The sequence below is a fragment of the Alligator mississippiensis genome, chromosome 1, assembly GCF_030867095.1.
Source record: "Alligator mississippiensis isolate rAllMis1 chromosome 1, rAllMis1, whole genome shotgun sequence".
Lineage (NCBI taxonomy): Eukaryota > Metazoa > Chordata > Crocodylia > Alligatoridae > Alligator > Alligator mississippiensis.
The window spans coordinates 341,835,651-341,859,836 of record NC_081824.1 but is presented as its reverse complement, the minus strand read 5'-3'; the positions used below and the strand labels follow the sequence as shown (position 1 = coordinate 341,859,836).

Genomic DNA, 24,186 nt, shown 5'->3' with positions numbered 1-24,186 from the left:
TTAGGATCACAAACTCGTGGTCACTGTCACCCGTTGCTTTCCACCTTCACATTTTCAACAAACTCCCCCTTGTTCATGAGCAGAAGATTGAGAAAAGCCTTCCCCTACTTGCCTTTCCCACCGCCTGAACCAAAAAGTTATGCCTGACACTCCAAGAACTTGCTGCACTGCCTGTGTAATCAGAAGATGTTTTGGGAATTGAAGTCCTCCATGAGACCAGCTCCTGCTATTTGACTTCCCTTTGTTGACTGAAAAAAATCCATGCCCCATGCCCTGATTTAGTAGTCTATAGCAGAAACCATGAGCTTTTCTCCCCTCACCTTGACCAAGAGGCTTTCAACAGGTTGACCTGCTTTGTACCACACACCTTGGAACAAGCATGTTTCTATTAGAAAGAGCAACCCCATCTTTTTTCCCCTGCCTGTCTTTCCCAGAGAATTTATACCTATCTGAAAGTATTCCAGTCATGTGAACTATCCCACCAAGTCTGTTATCCCAGGTACATTATTTTTCTGTCATTGTATTATAACTTTCAATTGCTTCTGCTTATTCTGTGCTTACATTAGTTTATAAACACCTCAGATAACCCATTACCTCAATTTCTCTCTGCGAACATTAGTAAGGCTCCCTATAGCGTCTTTTCTTGCTTGGATTTTATTCAGGTCATCTGGCTCTTTACTTAGCTCCAAACTTTTGTCTCTGTCCCCCCTTTAAACCTGGTTTGAAGCTGTTCTCACTAGGTTAATGAGGCATTATGTAAAGACAATTTTTCCCTTCTTTTTATCTTGCTGGTAAGAAGCATGTGTATACATATTGTTGACTTTAGCTTTTAATTCTCAGAACAAACTATACCTTGCTAAATTAGGCCATTTAACCAAGAAAGTAAGTAATTTAATACTATCCAAGTTGGACACTGCTGGTTGTATTTTAACAAAGGAGTTGAGTTGCACTGTAATGTAATCTGTATCTTACATGTTTAATTCACAGAAGTAAAATTCTTTGTTAATGAGCAAGTTACGTACTTTGATGATATAGTTAGCCTGAAAGATTATGAAGCCTTTAAACATACTCTTTTGACTTAAAATACATCTTCTGTTCCTCATAAATGTTTACTGCTCCTAAGATTGTATTAAAGGGGAAAAAAAGCCCCTCTGTTCGTTAATAAAGTCTGATGAAATCACTTGCTGCAAAAGAACCCCTTTTATTAGCTGGAGGGGAGTGTGTGTGCACGCGCACACACACATGAACATGTGCACTTTAGACTGAAAACTGTATTTTGATTGGGATGCTTCAGTCTACTACTTCCACATTCAGCTAAAATTCACAGGAAATTAGAAATGTTTTCATTTGGCACATGACAAGAAGAGTGTGATTAAACTTTGATGACCATCTGGTCAAATGACTGGGATAACTATTAAGGACATACTAATTTTTTCAAATATGAACCAGAGAAGAGTGAGGACTGAGAAAGGTATGGGTATATCCTTGCCTAATTGGTGATGATGAACCATCTCTTGCTGATAACGTTTTGTTCAGAACTTTCAGTATGTCAGAAATAAGAGGAAGGCCAGGGAAAGTGTAGGTCCCTTACTAAATGCACTGTAGTAATGGATGATACAGAGAAAGCCGAAGTACTTAATGCCTTCTTTACTTCCATCTTCATGAAAAAGCCCAGCTACCAGTTAATAAAAACAGTGGTGGCAAGATTGTGCAAGAGGCAAGACGCAATATGACTAACCATAAGGTCAAACATGTGCCACAGGAAGGGGAGGAAAAAAAAAAAATCAAATAAAACTTCAAAAGAAAGATGACTGTGATGTGGTCACTTCCATACTCTGCAAAGAGACACAGAGAAACAGAATTACCAGTAAACAATTTAGTCTATTTAAAGATTCACTCATGGGAACTGAGAACTTGAAGAAGCCTACCATGAACAGTAAGTGCAGTATGAAGAGATGATTTATAAAAAATGGATAACAAAAATTAAAATTAAGAGGTAGTGTGTAAATCTACAGAATTGAGACCGTAATCAAAGAACCCCACCTTGCCAAACACAAAGAAGTCAAATAAAAATATACAGCACTGCAAACAAAACTAAACTTTTTGGGATGAAAGAGACTGAAAGTCAGTTCACCTGCAAACAATGATTTGTAAACATGGGAAACCCCACATGTGTAAGCTCTGAGGAACATGGATTTAAGGCTAAGTGGACCAGAAACCTCATTACGCTTTCCAGTTTCACATCAGCCAGATGAAAACAATATGAAATGCAAGACATTCTTGGAGGCATGGCTCTTTTACTAAAGCATTGTCCACTGACCATCAAGTGGAAAAGAACTGGGTGTTTTTAAATATTAGATTCACTTAAGGCAGAACATACAGGACACATTAACAGTAAAGATTTGGAAAAACCTCCAAAACTGGAGCAATGTCTGGTTTGCCACTTCTAATCTAGGGGGCTCACGCAGGAAGCTCTCGCATCTCAATTCAGCAAGTTTGCAATAACATGCTGGACATGCAGCATTTTAGAGTGAGACAGAGGGCAAATCCCTTTCTTTGTAGGGCTTCCCACCACAGATGCGACTTGCTGCTTCATTGGCATTTATATAAAACCAACCGGTTGTCCCTTTTAGCCAGAACAACCTTTCAGAGCACTTAGACCTCCAGAGGACTTTAAAGAATGCAGGTATGGCTTCGTTTCGACTGGGTACAACTGCTTGTCTGGTGATGCTATATAATAGTGGAACTTGAAGTCTTTGTGAGGGTGCTGCATTCAATGCTAGTTAAGTCTATGGTCACCAGTATTTGCACGTGTTGTTCAGACTACAAATGTTCCTGAAATATCATAAAGGCAAAATTCAAAGGTCACTCTTTACCCAAATAAAATTCAGGAGTCCACGATGCTCATTTCCATGAGCATGCACTTAAAAACTGTTTCTGAGAGATCAGCTCTGCCCAATTGCTGGTCGCTGGAGTGTCAGAGTGGGAGTAAGCAGGCGGGACTTATTTTATCAACACTGGTCCTAGAACCAGGTGAAAAGGTACCTAGACACTTCCAACATGACTTTAATTAATGTATCTGCTTTTGTATCTTACCATCATCACACCATTAAGTTTGAATCACAAAAAAAGCAGCAATGAGGAGAAGGACCCACTCACCTTCTGCATTAACTGTTTTCCAGGAACTCCAGCAGGGTAGAATAGAATTGCACTTCTGTGCATAACTGGGCAAACAGAATCTGGCCATGACATGACTTTGAAAACAGGAATGCTACTTCCCAGGATGACCATCTTGAGTTTCTCTCAGAATTTCCTGAAGCTTCTTTCTGATCCTGGGAAACATGGGAGCATTTTCCTTTTGGAAAGGGGGTATAGATTGGGGAGGGTGATCTGGGGGTAAAAGCTTTTGAAAACATAGTTCTGTAGTCCCTTACTGCAAACCATTTAAACTATTTGAGGTGCCCAGGTGCTACCATGGCCAATAGGCAAGTGGTGGCAATACACATGCAGGAAGCATGTAGCCTAGCATTAGAGGAATGCTTCAAAGTTGACAGTAAAGCACATCACACCATGTACATGGGTAATTCCAGGTACCAGTATAACCACCTCTGCTTTAAAGCACAAGAATGCAAAAAAGGGAAAGTCAGAGCATACCCAGGAGCTGCTAGCTCTCTGCCTTCCTGCTTTTGCTGTATATTTTGATAAGCTAACCCTGAAGTCCTCAAGAGACAGGACCAGTTGGTAAGTCCTGTAGCTTGGCTAATGAGAGCAACTGTATGTGTTTCACTGGTGAAGCTGTCCTTTTGTACTGGCCTGTTAGGGGAGAGGTCTGTGCCAATACCAGTACTGCTGGGACAGAGTTCCAGTCCTCAGCACCAGTAGGCTTAAGCTTCAGCTTTCATAAAAGAATGGGACTAGAAGGGACCTTCAGGGCCAGTCAAAGGGCAGTACAATTATAATAGGCAACTACGCTCTATAACCCCATTTATGAATGCATTATTTCCCATCTTAAGTCAGTTAGGTTGTGTGTCCCCTACTACTAGTGGGAAACTACTCCAGACCATAACTCCCAATTGCCAATCCAGATTTATTCATGGCCAGTTTATATGCACTTGCTCCTATGAATTTGTGCCAACATGGTCTTAAATGCCCCTTTTACTTCCCTGGTGTTTCCGGGTTTAGCCTTCAAATCACTCCTGGCCAGTCTCATGTTGGATTTACCAGAACATCTTAGACCACCTCAGGGGCACTTATAGCATTTCCTCAGTTAAGTCTTTCAACATATCTAGCACCCCCATGCACTTCAGCTTCACAGGACAATGTAACAAAGCTGGCAGTCAGCTTTTGATATTCTGTAACCCTGATGAAGCTTGAAGCATCTAAGATCTTTTCCTTTTCCCTATATTATGATGCCATGCTTGAAATAAAGGCCAAGAGACAGCTGGGTTAGGAAGTGTCTGATAATGAAAGTGATGGACAGCTAAGTATGGGAATGAGCCAAGATAGATGTGAAAGCAGAGGCCAAAGGTATTTCAGTGTCAGTATGCTGAGAACACTGTGGCAGAGCATTGTGAATCTCAGAAGACATAAAAGTGCTGGCAGAGAAGGAATGGATTCTTAAAAAGCCGGGTCGAAAATTATGTAGGAAAACCAGGCATTAAGGTGCTTCCTTAATATGTACCTGCATTTGGTGTACCTGACGGCCTACAACATTTCTTGGGAACTGTACCTGTATGAAGGGTAAGGGAGAATGAAGGATGAGTGTTCCTGGAAACCTTTACAACTATAAAAAGAAAAACGGAGTCTTTTAAGGGAAATTAATTTACCAACCCTGTCAAAAAGCAAGAAACTAATGAACTTCTGTAAGGCAGAACTGTCACGGGGGGGGGGGGGGGGGGGAGGGGAAGTGTATGCAGTTGCCAAGTTGGTGTTCTGGCTTAAAGCTACTACTGCTGCAGCTAGCTCAAGGGCTAGAATATATTAGTGCGATACTAAAGAGGGAAAAATATAGATTCAGCACAGTTGGTATCTTTGGGGAATAAGGTATTTAAATGGATACATTTGGTAAGTTTAAAAAGCTGAAGTATTTGGTAATGTGCCCTCAAAAGCAATTTATCCTTCTGAAGACCAGGATAGTTATTTATTATTTTAATATTACCTTATATTACAAGAAAAAATGTAAAGCTTCCATCCCTCCAGAATATTAATAAATTCAGAGCAAGACCCCAGTATTTTACCTGCCTGTTAAAAGGACCTACTTACATGGCTGGAGCTATAATAACAAATATCTGCATGAACCTTACATCTAGAGAATGGGGCATAAGCACCATCCACAGCAAATCATATTAAAGGGATATGGCTTGGTTAGTAATAGGATATGCATCTGGTACCAAACATGTTTCATACTTACAATGTTCTAAAATACCTTAAGGCACGGAGGTGGGAAATCGATTCTCTATACAGTACAAAATGATTGCAAAGAGCCCCAAAGAACCAGTATGCAATTCTGTCAGCTCCCTATGGTATTTTAAGACACAATACCCAATATATTTTTTAAAACCCTAGCTCTCGGGGGGACAAACTATTAGATGGAAATCCCAATTTTATTTAAACAAAATAAAGAGTGCCCTGTATGGCTGTGGAGAAAAGCTCAAGAAGCCTCGAGTGTGGCCAAAAATCAGAAGCCAATAAAAGGTGCCCCAAAGTTTTGGCCTTCATTTAAATACATATTTTTAAAAGTGAATTTCAATATACTGTGGAGCCTGGCTCATGATTTTTGAACACTTGGGGCTGGCCCAACTGAGTTACTGTTGCTTCTGAAAAGCTGTACATTAGGGTAACCCTCAGCATACAATATACTGTCAATAAAGATATCTAAACAAAGTTAACTTATCAAAGTAAGGAAATCACTTGTCTTCTTTTTCACTGAACCATGGTGAAAAACTTCACTGTTTTATTCAGCATCGTAGTTACATAACAGTTGTCTGTTTCTAGTACTAGAAAGAATTTATTAAAATAATCCTGAAAGACATCTTTTCTCTCTCCAATGATTTTCAAAACTATGCCTTTTAATGCTAATTTCACACAAATCAAAGTGACTTGATCTGTAGTAGTCAGTTATAGTAATTGTCAAGGCACAAGCTCAGCTCTGCACATCAGCTGTTGCTTGTTTTAAAAAGAGATATGCCAATTATGTTCTCAGTTAAAGATGCACAATCCCTTTATTTTATATTGCAACAGAAGTTAACATTAAACATGAAGAAGACTAAGAAACATAAAGGATTTATTTCTGATACGATTTGTAGATTTAACTTAAAAACCTACTGTATACTTGATGTATTTGATGCAAGTAACCTTAGCATTTACTTTTTAACAGTATATTTCACAGGTGGGAATATACAATGTGAAGTAGGCCTTAAATTTCAATAATTTTCAATTTCACCTATTGTTCTGTTAGACGGAAAACATAAAGTACAGTAGCCATCCCTTTAGATTATGTTGCAACACTGATCATGTGCCTTGATAAAGGAACAACAGTTCATTAAATGAGAATGATGACATAACATGTAGGGAAGACTTTGGATTGTCTGTTTAAAATGTCAACATAATAGGCAGTTAATAATAAAACTTCATTTTAAGTGCACTTCCACATGCTTTTTGTTTATAAGTATAGCAACAACCTCCTATCTTTTTTCAAATCACACTTCACTCTTTTCTAAAGCTGTTTGGCTGAAAATGCACTTTCCCCAGTAAACTTTTTTTAAACAATATACTACAATTTCTACCCTTTCATATACTAAGAAATATGTTTTGCTAATTAAAACACAATATATTACAAGACATATGAAGACAACATATAGTGAAATGAGTTTTAATTTTTGTGCTGTGACTAAAAGTAAAGTTCTCAAGGCTGCAGTTTAACATTCCAAGTTCTCCCTTCCATCTTTATTGATTCTTAAGATTTTGCACAGAAACTCTTTGGGGGCTAGAACAGCAGTAATTGCATCACACTGTTTTCCAAGACTTCAAGTTTCAAAAGCAAACTCTTCAAAAAGTACAGTTCCTGATTTGATTAGATACAGGGACAAAAATATAGCACATACTTGAAGGTTACATGGTCTACAAATGATGGCAATATTTTCCTTGGGAGAGTACAGTTTGTTTTCTTGTAAATACTCAAAAAGGCTCAACTTCAAGCAGTAATAAACACAAGCAAAAGTGATTTAACCCTTAAAATAAATATTCAGGAAAACCTCTCTGTACATACAAGTGAAAGAATATGTAACACTTTCACGCTAAAAGAAAAAATAAAGGATTTGTTCATATAAGCAGCTGAAATCTGCTGTTCCAGCCCAATGTCCCCAGTAAAGAAGGGAGGCACAAACACAGGTGACTACTGTAGCTCACTATCTTATGGCCTTTTTTGGACAGGGACATTATCACCACCAATTTATCATCCCTTTTGTTATATTTATTTATTACAGCATGCCAAATCCTTTGGCATATGTGATGGCCTTCAATAATCTCTCTTTAAGTTTTTCCTTGCTTGAGTATTCCGGAAGCAAAAGGACATTAAAGCATGTGTGAGATGTAGGCAACCTGAGGGAAAACAGAAAAAGAAAATTCAATTACGGAAATTCATATCAAATGCACAAAGGTACTGCTATGTATTAGAAATACCATGACGTTTTGTTAATGTAGAAAATAGTCATTCAAAACACTACCTGGTTTAACCTCAAAAATCTGGATGTTGGTATTTTAAAAACTCTGAAAAACTGACCTTAAAAAAGTAAAAATAAAAAAGTTATCAGTCATTATTTTACCTTTCTGTATCTGGGCCATTTTTGGCTATAATCATCTTTAATTTTCCAAGTCCTCCCACAGGTGCTCTGTCTGTGCCTGTCGTAAATTGCAAGAACAGTCTTTTCTGCTCATCTGTAAATGAATGGACTATTTCCCAGAATTCCCTAGTAAAAGAGAAAAATTAACAGCTTAAAAAAGCTGAGAGAGCAAAAGAAAAGTGTCACTATAAAAAAAAAAAAAGTGTCCTGGGCACAAACAAGACATTCAACTGCTTGTAAATGTAAATTTACAAATCATAGCATCATACCAATTGCAGCAGTTAATAATTGATATACCATCAATGACAGCGCCATTTCTGATCTTATCTTTAACATGAGTACACAAACTGAATACAGAGTATTTGTACAAAATTTCATGAAACATTTGCCAAACATTGTGTAATTCAGAAGTTACAACTGAAGCATTTGTAAATCCCTGCAGGTAAGGAAATTGGTTTTTTTCAGAAACCTGGACAAGTTATTCTGAAATCAGTGACTTCTGAAGGTGTCTGATTTGTTTTCTGTACCATTATATTTCTAAGGTTCCTGGTTCACCCATAATCCAATAAAATGTTCCATGTGTGAATCTTGTATTCTCTCCCCCTTTCCCCTACTCCCTCATAGCTTATTATCAAACACATCAATATTAATTTGTCAAATAGGAACTGTGTATCAAGGTCAAAAAGTAGTTTAAAAATCCCCCTTTTTCATGGCTCCGCAGATCACTTACAATGTGTGCACATGCAATACAATATTTTATTCAGTTTTGGAAATCTCAATACTAGAATACTGTAGATGGGTTAAGGGAAGGGAGTTCAGAAGAAAAACAGGTCCAGAGAGACTTAGGATGAAATACTGCAAAAATTAAGAGTTATCCTATCTTGTCTGGGGCAGGGGAATATGAAAATCCTGTGTGGCATTTTGTTCTGACCTCAAAAAGGTGCTTGTTAAAAGCCTGCATTCTGCAAGTGAGAAAGTAGGCCAGGGATGCTGTTGGACATAGCTCCCTAACTATAGTCCCCTGAGATGAGGCTAGAGTCAGAGCCCTTCCTTCACTAAAATGAGAAAACGTGAAAAAAGGAGGAAATAAAGATCTATGTTAACCTTCAGTTTCTTCTATAATTTTTGATCTGCTTCAAGGAAGCAAGCTTGTCATAGCCTGTCAAACTACTTTGCCTATTTTATCTCCTCTCATCAAAGCATAATTAGGAGTTACTGAGGCAATAAAACTACTTCACTGTCACTATTTTTCAGCATGTATGTTAAATGCACTGAACACATTACAGCTACTGCTTTTTGATAACAAACGTATGAAAATACAGTTTTCTCTGAATATAACTTCAAAAATTTTAAAAGCATACCTAATAATAAGAGAGTCTCTTGTATAGCCTCCATCATATTCCGTAGTTTCTTCTAGTGCTTGAAAGTCTAGATTCTGTAAATATAAGACATTTTATAACTACTCCTAATTGTTTCTTTGGGATTAAAAAATAATATTAATTCTTTTGCTGCACATTTTGGCTTTCTTACCCTACTTCCACAAATAAGTAATTCAATTTCTTCTGGTCTAAATAAATATTTCAATGGAGACTCATTAGTCACCATATGGAATCCTCTCCGAAAGGCCTTGAACTGCTTTTCTACTGATTTGTTGAGAATGTAGTCAGCATACAGATTGACAAACTCCTGTAAGAAAATAATCCCAAAAAACCCCTTAATACTGAATTCCAAATGTCATGTCTCAGAAACAAAGATCCCAAAAGTCATGTTGTGTATATAAAAGAATATCCTGACAAACTCTCAAGGCTAATCAACTGTTGTTTCCAAGAACTGTTTAAAGGCATCTCAAATATTTATGATTTGTATAACAAGTTGAAGCACCAAAAACACAAAACAAATTCATGCTATTTGCTTTAGAAATACTTAAACATATCTGTTGTAATAAATGTATAATCTGTTTAATAAGTAATGTCATAAGACAAAAGGGCTTTCTTTTGCTTCCTTACCAAGCCCAAGTTCTAGAATTTTACATGTTCTTTCCTCTTTTGCTGTAACTGAAGTTAGTGTTTTAGTTACATGCCTAGAAAATCCGATACAGACTGATTATCATCATGATGAGATGAAAAATACCATGAAACAATTAGAGTGCCATATGAATTACCTTCCTGTTTTCATTTGTAATAGGGATTTTATCTCCATTTTCCTTTAAATCGTGCATCATTGGATTGCCAAAGAGATCCGTATGAGATATTTGAAAAGTTATCATCATATCATCTTCCACACTTCCTTCATACTCTAACAAGTCTCTTAAACTCTGATAAAGAACCTAATTGGGAAAAAAGTATGTAAGCTTATAAAACAGGTTCCAATAAATTTTACCAAAACCATCACTGTATACCTGATACCAACTGTCCAAATCATGTCTGGATTGGTCAGGTGTAGAGGCAGATCCAAGGAGGTGCGGGGGAATGTGTAATCACACTCCCCTTGGGTTTTAAACTTCGGTTCACCCAAAGTTTAAAACCAGCTGCTTGGCAGTGGCAGCAGCATTTCTATTCGCACAGCAGTGAGGGAGTCATTTGCCTTCATGGCTTATTATGATCTACCCGATTCCTTCTAAACTTTTCATTCTACAGGTGTTAACAACCCTCTCTCCTTTTCTAATGGTCTTGATGTTCCATTACTTATGCTATCCTTTCTTCTGCAATTCTGCTGCCTGTTAGCTGTTCCTCTTACTGTAGCCCCTATTTCACAGCCCTGCTGACTGTTTTTAACTCTAGCTAAAAACATTAACTCTGATGTGGAAACATTAACTCAAGTGAATATCAACTTGTGTTGAAATAACTTTCAGTGAAGCACTGGATGCGCTGTCAAGATGTTCAAGGAGGCTAGATTTTATGAGTCTGGAAGAGGTATGCATTTCATTCTAATGACAACAGGACTGAAGAAACAACATCTTTTTTTTTTACCTAGTTGTGCTTTTTATACAATTTCTATAACGTTATATTTGTTTTTGCTTTGATCTTGAACTGAATAATATAGTCCTGGACCCCTATCATATCAGTAAAGCTTCTCTAGTATATTTTTACCTGGGAAGAATATATTGTGTTATATGTGATGATGCCCCACAGAATCTGTACCCCACTTTCTGAAATCAGAGACCTGCCCCCGGCCAGGTGTATGTTCTAGGTGAGGTCAAAGCTCCCAAGGGTGCATAGATGGAACAATCAGTGAAAGCAGCAAGAAAATTACTGTGTGCTTAACAGGAAGAGGAGGAAAAATGCTAAACTGTTACTAAATACTTACAAAATAAGCGTAAGTTTGGGTCAGAAACTGTGCAGTAGCATTAGGGGGAAAAAAAGAATTTAAAGTTGTTTGATGAGATTCATAAGGCCTTGCAACTCTCCCTGCACCCAAGCCAGGAATCTGAGTCCTGCATCCCTGTACAACATTTGGGGAGTACTGTAGGCATATCTCCTGGTATTAGCACAAAAATACACAGGGAACAGTAGTTCAATGGCTGATATTCTGAACTGACATGTGAGCCTTTCAAGGCATGCAAACTGAAGGTAAAAGGAAAACTGAGCATGACTGCCCTTTAATAAAGTAACATCCTGTGCCCACTTGCTTAAACTGTGATATGTTTTAGTTGTAAGTTTCATCCTCTTACCAGGTGTCTCCCTCCTGTGCTCCTGCATTAGCATTAAAATACAGCATCTGATAAAACAGGTACAGTTGACTATGAAAGCTCATGCCTCTATGAACCAGTTAGTCTCTAAGGTACCACCCTGCCCTATCTTTTGTCTTTAACATGTATATAAACAAAACGTATGCATGTATGTATGCATGCATGCATGCAAATCTGGATTTCTTGCCCTCTCAACTGTGGTGTTCAACACTAGTGGCTCGACTACTATGAATTATATACTGCTAGGCTGGGAACGTCTAAATTTAACATGTACATGATCTTAGTATACTTAAATGATTTTAAAAGAGAGGTTGCAAAATAGATATAGCTGAGGACAGACATGGAGATAACAACTGAAGTTAATTTTAAAATCCCCCCCCCTTGCTTCTTCCAACCTCTTGAAAACTTAATTCATTTGTTCTTAAAAATACATTCAACTGAGAGGACTAAATTGCTCTCAAAATAGTCCTTCCAGTTGAAAGTAGCCAAAAAATACTTAATGCACTTTTGGAAGAAGTAATCTAAATAGCCTCTGCTCCCAAGACTATACAAAGTTAAATGGGAAAAAAATCCCACAGCTGAGTAAAACATTCTTTAACAGCAGTAAGGTACAGCAGATTGGATTGAACAGTTAAAAAGCTACTGCTGAACTTTGGGCAACTGAAGACAAGGCAAAAATGCCTTAAAAGTGTGTTTGAGTGTAGACAAAGCACTTATTGTGGTGTTCTGGTTACATATATATGAACAGAGGGAGTGCCATCAGGACAAATAAAACATTTTTTTAACTGTGAAATTAAAAAAAATATGACAATACTGACTACTACTTTAAGAAATCATGAATCATCTTGATTTGACACTTTCTTGCTTTTAAAAGAAAAATTAACAGCTGTCACCACAGCTTTGCACTTCTAAAAAAGTTATCAAAAAGTATGTTTATAAAAAAAGAAAAGAAAAGATAAATAAGTTTATTTTACCAGGTCACTTGAAATCCAGACCTATTAACTAGACGATGCTGCTTCTCCAAATCAGATGCACTAGTACCGAACCAGTTCAACTACAGAATTTCTGTATTTTCCTGATAGGACATTTCACTTTCACCTATTCTAACAGCATGTTCATGTTCATAAGAAGTTTAATTAAGCAAATATATTTCCCACAAACTGCAGTAAAAAACTCAAAGAATAAAATGAACTTACAGGATGAGAGTCTGCCAGGTCACGGAAAGTTCCTTTTTTGCCCATTAGCTTCCTGTAGACAACCATGGGGAAGTGTACATCCAGTATACAGTTATTGTAGATAGCCAAACCCAGTACTATGCCAATCAGTGTAAACTGACCCTCAGTTTCAAAAGATGATGGGTTAAACCAGAACAGTTTTGTAGACTCATCATATGTGAACATACCTATAAGAAATTATTTTAAACAGTTACTGTTAGATTTTGAGAAAAGAACAAATACACGTTTTGCATTTCATTATACTATCGTGTTGTGGACTCATTTGCACTAAACGCACGCTTACAATTCCATTTGGCACTGCATTTCATGTTCTGGAAAAAGAGATGCTTGCTACCTTAGAGTAACTGGAGTTCTTCAAAATGCTCTTGTATATTGTAAATTAAGAACATCAGGTTGAATAAGGATCAGTTTGGTAAGAGGTTCTATTCCTCTATGAGCTTACAATTCAGAGAAGCTAATTATTGGGCTTTCCTGGACTGTTAGGATATCCAAGTCTAAAAAAAGATAGCAGAAGTTGTGGAATAATATTATATACATATATATTTCAATCTGTTTGCCTGGCAGTGGGGAGATCAGATACAGGGAGGTTTGCTATCTGTCCTTGGTGATCCAGGATTGCCTCATTAATGGGTAGGCCAATCTTGCAGGTCCTATTTAATACATTATGTCTACCAGTGTAATTGTTCCACCCCACCTTCTCTGAGGAAACCCTGGTATTTGCTACTCTCTTCATTAGCTCCTGGTAACCTTGCAGGTCATCTGAGAGCTGTGGTATTTGATTAAATTGAGACGGCACCTATGTGGAGGAATTCCCTGTTTATTTAATTTCTGTAACAGACTGAGTGGTCATGGGGAGAAATGGAAGTGGCCAGAAGCGTGGGTTCTGGATGAGAAATTTCCCTCTGATTGTGGAGAGAGCTGCTGTTCATCCTGAGGCCAGTGAGGCACAACTGCACTGGATCATCAGTACCTGCGGTGACCATGTAGCATCTATATTTCAGCAAATGCCTCGGATGCAATGGCACTAAAAGTGCTGGTGTCTGAGATAGATCATAACTAGTGCTCTGAACAAGAGGTCACTGCTGGTGCAGAGGATGGGATCTGTAGCAGAAAAGACAGCCCATGCCAGATAATCATGCTAGGACTAGTCACAGCACTCCTTGAATGAGCCTGGTGCTGGAGTGACAGCACCAAAGAGGTCTGTGATGCTGAGGTGTCAGGTTCATGCTGTCTTAATGCACAGAGGTGAAAGGTACCATTGCTGATTGTATTGCTTCTGCAATTCCAGGCTCTAGCATCTTTAATGCTTGGCGATTGTGCTGGCCCCTTGTCAGATCGGGGTACCAAGGAGTCCTTTGTTATGGGAGGCCTTGAGCAGGACAGCTTCCTTCATTTCTTATGCTCCAATCCACTGGCACTGGGCATGACTATCTTTAAAGCCTCTCCTTGGCCCTTTGGGATGAGCATGGAGGCTTGAAGTCTTTGGGGCAGAAAACGGTACCAGGATTAGAGCTCTCAGGTAGGCCAAAGAGCCCTCATCTCCCTTGTGGGCTAGGAAGTCTCAGAAGTCTTGTCTCTCTTGTGAAGGCCCTTTCCAAGATAAGGATTACTACAGCACAATACTGAGGACTTCCCCTCTCTACCTCTGACTGGAGAACTGCCTCAAATCTCAACTGGAGCCGGTCAACGGTGTTGATGCTGAAGGTAAAAAAACCCCAAAAACACTCTGCACACTTAGTGCTTGGCCATGTATAGTACTGAGCTGAGACCCTTATCTCCAGGCCTGACATGAAGCTGAGCAATTTGTTGCAAAGAAATAACCAAAGTTTATTCTGTGTTGCTTCCATTTCTTGGCTGGAAGAATTGACAGATCAAGCAACTGTTTGGACAGGAATCCCCTTAGGTAAACAAGGCGCTGCCTGGATCTCGGAAGCTGGGATTTGTCAGCTGCGTGCAGACAGGCAGCATGTGGCTCTGGGCAAGGCAGCTGATCACCAAAACGCTCCCATCTCAACTGAAGCAATGTAATAAAGGAAAAAAAACACTTGTTTCTTGTAAGCGTCCCTGAGCCTTTGATGGGTATACGAGGGCAAGATAGGGCCAAATCACCCTGAGCACCCACTTGGCAGGCAGGAACAGCATCTGCCAGCTGTGTGTTCATAATCGCACACTAAGTCGGTGTTTCTGCTTTGCCCGGGGCATCCAGCCACACTCCTGCTTCGGACCCTTAGAAAGGGGCATAAGAAAGGGTGAGGCTAGAGTGCCCTCTATGGATACAGCTAAGGCAAAAAATCTCCAGTCAAATCTCAGAGGGTATAAGCTGCACTCACAAATGAGCATGCGAAGAGAAGTAGTTAGCTGTGTTAGTCTGAAGTTGGGCAGGGCCTATAAGGTATAGTACCTTATAGACTAACTTGTTCAGAGAGGTATGTCTGAATGAGTTAGTCTATAAGGTGTCATATTGCCCTATCTTTTGCCTATGTGAGAACATGTATGTGGGCAGGTGCTCGAAGGAGAACTACTATTCAACTGACTAGATCTGACTTTGGCAACATCACTAAACTTACCATTATTTTAAAACCTGTATCTTGTCACATTCTAGATAAAAGCTAAGTTATTTATATGAAAATATTTTGAAAAAAAGTCTAAGAAAAAAATCCTTATATAAAATTTGCAGATACTGGGAAGCAGCAGAAAAAAGCCTCATAGAATTATAGAGGAAATACAAAAAGAAATGTTATGAGCATGTACTTTAGAAAGGAATGAGTTACTAAATTGCATACCAATATCTGGATTGAAGATTTCTTCCACAACAAGTTGAAAAAATTCTTTGGAAACACCTCCTTCATCTACCCCTTGCTCTCCTTCAAATTCCACATACAACTGCTTCTTCAAGTCTGCAGGATTTTCCATAGCAATCATCTCTAGCTATTGGTTGAATAACAAACATTTCATTAAACTTTTTTTTAAACCAGGAAAAGAAGAGAATCATGTATACACAGAAAAACACAGGGAAATGAAGGAGCTGAAATAAAGCAAATATTGTCCACAGTAGTAAATACAAAAAGTAATGTAAACCCAGAATTTGATTCTAAACCTGTTCTCCTGGCCATGAATTTGTAACCTGAAGTGGCAGATGCATGCAGTGAGGACTATCATATCTTAACCACATCAGTGCCCCTGGCTCTTATTTTTAGGATTTTTATTAGAAATTTCAGTTTTGCCATAAGCAAAAACAATACATTATATAAAGAAAAGAAAAAACCCAAACAACTATTAATGGAATAATTATGCACTGGCTCATTAGACTTAACTGAATCCCACTTAACTTGTTCTTCACACAAAATTTATGCATATGGTCTAGTCAAGCAAAGTAAGTATGCTGTTAACAGTTTTTCACATTTACATCGGTTTTCAGTGTAAGGACATCTATTTCTCACTAAACAAAAATCTGAAAAATCCACATAAGACCATAAAAAGACCTGAGAAAGAACCAAGTTAAGCGTTCTTTTTCATCATACTAACGAACAATCCTTTAGATCTTTCATATCTATTCAGTTTCTTTAACATAACTAATGCACTGCTTTCATATGAATGCAAATTCAGTTATTCCATAATAGACTTTCTATATGAGATGCCCTTAAACAGTGATTCTCTGATAGGACTGCCATGTTTTTTCATCTACCTAGGATTATTTTTAGTTCAAGACGTCACCTTAGGATTCTGTCTACATTTCTGAACTGGAAACTAGTATGAATATAACAGTTCAATTTACGGAGGTACATTAACCCAGTTGGGTCATATATTTAAGTCACTTTGACACAGGTACACTATGTTTACAAGTGAAACTGTCCTTAGTATTATGGTGTGCAGAGACCTCGTGCAGAGCATTTCTGTGGATCTATCTATTGTCATACACGTGAAGTGTACTACTATTGCTTGCCTATAACCCCAGATACTCCAAATTACACCAATTAGCTTGCTGAATTAGGCAGAGTAAAAAAAAAAATCCTGAATTCTGTGCTTGCTATTATTTGCGTTGCTCCACTCCCCAGTAGCCCCTGCTTTATTAGTCATGTATTGTTCACTGATCCTCCTTGTCCTAAAAGTTTACAGTGCAAATGTAAAGGGAAGATGCAACACAGATATGAAGAGTTTGGGAAGGAGGACAAGGTAAGAGTGTGAATCCTCAAAGTGCTGATAAGAACTGGGACCACTGTTCAACCAATTGCCTAGCCACTAGCAAGCCTTTTGCAGGGATCAGAGCAGAGGCGAGTTAGAAGATCAGGAGGAAGACAGTGTAGTGACACTGAGGATTTCCTTTGAAGCATAAGCGGCAGCTTGTAGAAAAGCCTGAAGGCATTTTGTAAAAACTTGACCAACTGGAAGTAAAGGCTGGTGTCTGAGATGTATAAGGGGAAGGACTGATGGCTGCATATTGCATAAAGAGCGCAAGTTTTCATGAACCCAGCTTGTGCTCTAAACATCTAATTTATTTAGTCTATAACTGTGCATATCTACCCTGCCTTCTGACTTCATACCAACACAGCTAACTACTTCTCCATATTACCTAAAGCCATTTAAAGATGAGGTTAAGTCATGAAGACAAGGGCTCAGAGTAATAAAACTGATGAATAACACAGATTTTTCATACAATTTACAGTGTGTACCTTTAGTTGTGGTTGAGCTGAAAAGGGCTATCTATCCAGTTGGTGTCTGACATTACTAACAAATTAATTCGTATGTGGGTTTGTTAAAGGAGTCAAATATTCTTGAAAGTGTGCTATATGTCAATATTTTTGCAGCAAAACCACAACTGTACTGTACTCATCTGTCATCTTAAACTTAAACCTTACATTTTTCAGGAAAAATGTATCTACATGCTACTTAGCACAATGTGGTCTGACCTACCTTCCCAATATTAAGGAGAGGATAATTCTCTGCTCTGAAAATGTCACATATGTATTTTCAATACATTATATTGTTATACACCCAGGAGGAATTAAAATTGTCCTGTCCACATCCTTTGTTTACAGCTGACATCAATATTACCCACCAATTTGTTGCCCATTTGCTTTCTTATTGACAGTTAGTCAGGACTTACTGGTGGCTTTGGAGAAAAACTAATAGCTAGCAGTAATATCATCTTCCAGGCTTCATGAAGTTATTGAAGTTATGAAAAAGCAATGTAGTGAGTCATTTTTTTGAAGAAAATGTATCCCTTCACAAGGTGCCAGAATCCCTTATATATCATACTAACAGACTTTGAACTGAATGATGGCATCTGCCTATACGAAGGCAATTTTACAAGCTATATTAGAATAACCTGCTTAGCAGCCTGATCACTAAACTGAACTGAACAAGACTGGATTGATTGCAGGGACTTTTTATTTTCTCTTTAAATCACTGTGCAAAGCTGGCTGAACAGTAAAAATGAAGCAGACAGGAGGGCAAGTCATGAACTTTCTGTGCTGCTTAGTCGTAACCCTTACTTGAGATACCTTCCAATACTATGATTCTGTGCTGAAAGAGGTCTATGTGAAAGCCAGCTGCAGGAATACCAAAAAGGTGGCATTTCTTGGTCATTGCCCCGGGTTTAAATCTGCCATGGAGAAATATTAAGTTTAAGCAACATTTCTAGGGTGCTCATTTCAAGCCTGTAGAGTTATTTCCTATCCCTCTCGTCTTTGAAACAAGGTGCATAGCAGGAAAAATGGCTTTCAACAGAAAGCCCACATAACAGATTGCCACACTTACTAAGGCAGTGAATCAGATTGAGATTACAGCATGGGAAATCTAGACTTCCATTCAAGAAGGAAAAACACAAGTCTTTACTTGACTTCCTTCCATATGTTGTCAGAAAGTATATCTACCAATATATTTGTTAAGTGAATACCCATGATGGAAATAATACTTATTGTTATGATGAGGCTGGCCAAATTACTAGTTTGTGGTGTTATTACAATCCCCAAAAGTCTCAATAAAGCATGCAGGGGTTTAGGTTGTAGCCGTGTTGGTCTAAGGATATAGGCATGTTTCTTTTTAGTTATGTAGCTGAAGCAGTGAGATAAGAAACTCAAAAACTGACAAGTTCAGAGGGTGAAAGCTCAAACACGGTATATAAGGAATATTTTATTTTGTAGGTCAAGAGGGACAGAAAGAGCAAACTGTGCAACAGCATTAGAAAACTTTTGTTTTTAAGAATTGCTTTACTCAGAGCACAGCATTATGCCAGTTTAACAACCTCCTGAATTGGCATTATTCATTCCAGTATATTAATATTGCAATGTTCAACTTCCTCCCACCACCACACAATGCAGCACAAACAGGCTCTTGCAACAGGTACAAGGGCTCCTTACAACAAAGGCTGTGGGAACACATCCAGCTTCTACACCAGGGTAAAGGTAGGTGCAGTAGCAGTGGATGCATAGTTCAAAAGGAAAAGGTGTTTGAGTGCAAGTGATCTGACACGCAAGTCACAGCAAGGTCTTCTCTAAACTCCACAACGTGGCCAGGTTCACTCTGGGATGTGCTCACTGATGCTCCCCGAGACAGACTACGCGTCAAGACGTCAGAACCATACAACCCGTACCAATGTAAAACTAATGTTCAGACTGACGCACATGTCCCCAGGTTCTTAACTCTACAATACTCAAGGCACTCAAAGCACTATGGGGAAATGTGTTTGTCCTTGCCAAGCCATTGCGTGGAAGTGCTCTTTGCTCACCAATACATCTAGCTATGATTTACAAGGGGAAAAGGTTTTTCCATCTGACAGCTCTCCAAATTCAACTGGTAATTTTTCAGCCAGCCTGATTTTTAAGCTTGTATGTGGCTGCCAAAAAAAAGCAGTGTAAATGGTGCTAATTCAATCCAGGAAATGCAAGCTAAAGAATGGAGTATATTAATCATGTAGCTGCAATGACTCTGTAGGGTTAAGAATTAAAAGGTAGTAAAACAAACAGAGAAGAGCCTGAAGAAACAAAGGCTCAGAGTAATACTGCTAAAAATACTGTAATGCTAGGAAACAGTTTCTCTTGTTCTTGTCAAAATTTCAACCCTCTCCCATAAATCATTTCCTTTAGCGGCTCCCCCTATATTTGTATATTCATTCCTTCCCTCTTCAGCTTGAATTTACAGAACTAACACCTCCTACAACAGCACATTTGAATGGGCAGTTTTAGCCCATCCTCTCATATAGTCCTACAAAACAGAAAAAAAATACACTTTTCCTAGCTTTGTCCCCAGAATTTCTTTATCTGAAAGCCACCTGGGGTCAATACAGTGATCTCCATTATGTTAACTTATAGAATATAAAGAGAGATAGGTATAAACTAGACAAGCAATTGATCTAATAATAAAACTTACTAAACTGTAAGATTGATACCCATATAAAGGTTTAGGCTCAAAACAACCTGTTTCTCAGGTGGTGAATAGATCAGCAGAGCTTCCTGGGCAAAACTACAGGTCACTTGGTCAATGTCCAAATCAGGCTTCTTTCCAGATCAGTCATAAAATTCAGTAATAACCAAGAGGCAGGCATGCTCTTTTTAAGTTAATATGTAGTCACAAAATTGAACTGAAAACTTGTTTAAGGCCCTCAATTTAGTTTCTTCTCTAATATTAATGTTATAATGACTGGAAATGGTAGCCAACCTATACCACATAAATATTAGTTATTAACATGCATTGCTGGCAACCTCCTGAATTGCTATTTTTCATTCTACCATGTCAATATTGTAATATGCAAACCCTTAATTCTGGAAACAGAAAGTGCAGGTTTCTGTTTATTTGTTTCTAGTGGCTTATTGCTAAACTGAGATGTAGATAAAAGGAGTAATTTAATAATATAAGGATGTCGATCTAGTAAGTATGAATGCACTCAACAGGAAATGTTCTCTCTCATTCAAAATGACTGAAAAAATTGTTCTCATCTGAAAAATAAAATCACTTTTGGAATACAAGCAAGCAGAGCTGAGAGGGTAACTGAAAAGTATGTGTAATGGCAAAGAACTAAAATGGATGTGAAATGAGAGCTGGCATACCAAATGTCGGTAGGAAAACTTATTACAGGGCAGATCATATTAACAGAAAAAAAACTGTTTAGCAGTTTTAGGATCTATCATGATATTGCCAAGAGTACTGCTCATGCATAATAATAGTTCTGTCAAAGCCACATCTTTCTTTTTTGCTTCACACTCCTTTAGTTAGCAAAAGTACGTTCTGTTTCTGACTCTATTACATCAAACCATCTTTAAAGTTTTATACTACTGCATGACTTACCCTGACAAGTGCATCATCTATGATGTGATCACGTCTCACTTTGAGTCGCAAATATGGGTTGAGCTGCTGTCCTTGAACTAAACTGTAGAGCACAGTTATGCGTCGTTCACTGTACATGCGAATTCTGTTGTCATAATACAATCCAAGGTTCTTGGTGACAGCATTCAATATGAAGGGACATGTCATAAAAGAGAATTTGTTTTCCGTTTCTACTTTGAAGAAAGTGTAGTCCTTGTCCATTTCTAGAACATCATTCAGTGGTTCATTAATAAATTCTTCAAAAGAGATAAGTGGTTTTCGGCAATCTATAGTTTTTACACCAAGTTCAGTTTCCAGTGGGTCCACTCGAGGCCCTTTTTTATTTCTTCTTTCCTCACCTAGAAGCTCTTGAAGGGTTAATTCACTGGATTCTGGGATGGGTTCTTCATCTTCTTCCTCATTGTGATCTGTATCCACATCCCCTCCCACTACATTTGCATAGTAAACCATTTTCAAGCACTTTGAAGCAGCAACAATGGCATCATCATCATTCACTAGATTACGACTATTAAATTCATTGCTTATGACTTTATAGGTAATAAGCTGCTGAAATGTTTCCATCATTCTCCGAATCTGGTCTGCACTGTATTTAGACCACAATCTAACCAGTTTTGCTTGAGCTGCAAGGGGTAGCTTGCTCATTGCTTTGCAAAACAATGGCAGAGCCATTTCCAGGTATTCAGGGCTATGAAGATTACTGTTCTCCATAACAATAATAAACAAATTCAGATAGTTAGGATCCCGAGAGTACACATTATGGTAAGTCAAGTCACATTCTACATTAGGTGACAAGTACACGAGTGCATTTAAAAAGGCAGTTTCTATTTTTTCATTAGAAAGTAATCTATTGTAGACCCTTCGAACTGCTTCAATATCTACAGATACTTCATCAGGGCCGAGTTTTTGTAGGTTGTTATCTCCCTGTGTGTTGTCACCTAGTCTTGATGAAGATGCACCTGAATCTTCCTCCATAGCAGCAGCCGAACAGGCAGCTTTTTCCTTTTCATCTTCATCCTTATCTTCATCTTTTCCTTGAAGAGACTTGAGCTCTTCCTTGGTATGCTGCTTGGCTTTTCGGAAACTTTGCACCAATGCCTCAGCACTAGAAAATACTCTCCCAATGACACGAATTAAAGGGGAAAAATCCTCTTTTTCTCTACATAGTTCAAGAATTTCATATACCTTTTCTTCTGTTAGATAAGTCACATCTATAAAAAAGTTAAAAAGAGATCACATTTCAAAATGTGCTTGAATTAAGGCATGCATATAATCTAACAAGTTACAGTGATGAAAAACAATTGTTAAAGCCACCTCGCATCTAATCACTGTTACTCTGTGACAATGTACGAGTTTAAGATGTATGTTCATTAACAGGTAGAAATACAACCTCATCTGTTTATACTGTCACTCTCCAGTAAGTTTCATTTCTTACTTCTATGGTGCTCAATGGCCTTAGAAAGCCAACTAAATTAGCTTTTTAACAGTTGCACAAGAAATGAACTACATTTGTGAGTATCCAAAGCGGTTACATCCTAGAAATAAAATCAGTACAATATTTAAAATAGTCATTATATAATAAAAGCCTTACAAAAAGGAGATCAACCTAGCAATATGCATAGTAAAACTGTCTCCTTTTAGCATTACAAGACAGAACACCAGTGTTTTTAGTTAGTTATTGCCCAAAAAGAGCAACATTTCTTTTAAAGCAGCTTGCATTAATGAGAAGCCTGCACGTTTAATTTTTAAAATAAACAGATTTCCTATAAAAGATATAGTCAGTTGTTTATTTTGTATTATAGGAAATGAAGAGACAGGCAATTAGTCATTTACATTTTTAGTATTCTCTGTAGCAGTTTTCAAAATATCATGCATAGCTAACGTATCTGGAGTCACTGTGGAAATGAGTATAGTTCTCAGAAGCTGATGCTGTCACAATTGCTGACCATAAATTAGACATGGTTGTTTCTGAATGCACTGAACCTACATTAGTTTAACACGCTAAAGACGACCATCTAACACATGCTGTTTTTTAAAAAGGTAACTAAAGTATCTCAAACAATGCAGATATGAAAAATCCCATGTTGACATTAAATTTCCTTGTTTTATCATCTTTTTACTGTTGCAAAGACTTAGGGCCAAATACAAACTGACCTTGAAGGTGTCTAAAGTAGACTTACGTGAAATATGGGTGCCCAAGACACAAAGTAATCCTTACCAACCCCATATCAGCAGCTGCAAAAAGGTCTAGATTAAGTGCTGCTATTTGGCCTGAGGTAGTTCTCAAACAGGTGGATTTGGGCTACTGCACTTGTTCAGAAGCAATCCAGATCAGTGGCCATGACACATGAATCCCACCTAAACTGTGACAATCCAAACTAGAGCTCGGTGGTCCCCAATGCCTGCAGAAGTCCCTAGTTCCTTAGCCAATCACAGGGCACACAACTTATATTTGACACTGGAAGTATTAATACAATTCATTACAGAACATGGTCAGGTAGCGATGACAGTAGTGAAGTTTTACCCAAAAAGTTCAGTGGTCAAAGCATTAGAAGATCTTGGTTTTAAGACTTACCACTATGCGCTTTCAAAAGTGAACTGATTCTATATCTTATACTGACATCAATCCTGCTTTCAGTTAGGTAAATGACTGCTGTCCTCTTTTGGGTGCTCCGGATCCTAAGAGATGACAGAGATGGCTCCCTTCTACAAGTCTCAAGATACTGGGGGAAACTTCCTATACTCTCTGAGTCAGCTGCTTGAGGTTTGATGAGCAACAGATCTCAGACATATACCTGTGTTGGGAGTTTCTACTTTCTGCAGGCACCTCTCTCTCTTGGATTGCTCTTTGGAGGTATCTATGTCTCCCCATTCACTGTACAGAAGCAAGGGTTTTTTTTTAAATGGTGATATTTTTTTTGGGGGGGATCAATTGTGTAGTTGGGAGAGATGGTAAGGAAGCTTTTGAGCACTGTGCCATTCTTCAGGTCAGATCTTTATGCCTGAAACCTTGTCTGAAATACCATCCAACTATACAGCTGGTCCAATAAAATAAAAAGTATCACCAAAAAACTTTACTTCTTTCATATTTCCTGGCCCTATC

At 38.2% G+C, this 24,186-nt stretch overlaps 1 protein-coding gene across 2 annotated transcripts in view; it reads right to left on the bottom strand.

The window, feature by feature from the left end:
* Positions 1-5,931: 5,931 nt before the first annotated feature.
* The window catches only part of UBE3A (ubiquitin protein ligase E3A), a 78,040-nt gene continuing 59,785 nt past the window's right edge, over positions 5,932-24,186 (bottom strand). For both annotated transcript variants that reach the window (XM_059720970.1, XM_059720969.1), the window contains 8 exons: positions 21,048-22,294; positions 15,548-15,692; positions 12,726-12,931; positions 10,003-10,167; positions 9,372-9,527; positions 9,203-9,276; positions 7,824-7,967; positions 5,932-7,599 (listed from right to left, as the gene is read on the bottom strand). In XM_059720970.1, coding sequence (XP_059576953.1) covers positions 7,479-7,599; positions 7,824-7,967; positions 9,203-9,276; positions 9,372-9,527; positions 10,003-10,167; positions 12,726-12,931; positions 15,548-15,692; positions 21,048-22,294 — 2,258 coding nt within the window. In that variant the 3' untranslated portion in view covers positions 5,932-7,478. The remainder of the gene's footprint in view (positions 7,600-7,823; positions 7,968-9,202; positions 9,277-9,371; positions 9,528-10,002; positions 10,168-12,725; positions 12,932-15,547; positions 15,693-21,047; positions 22,295-24,186) is intronic.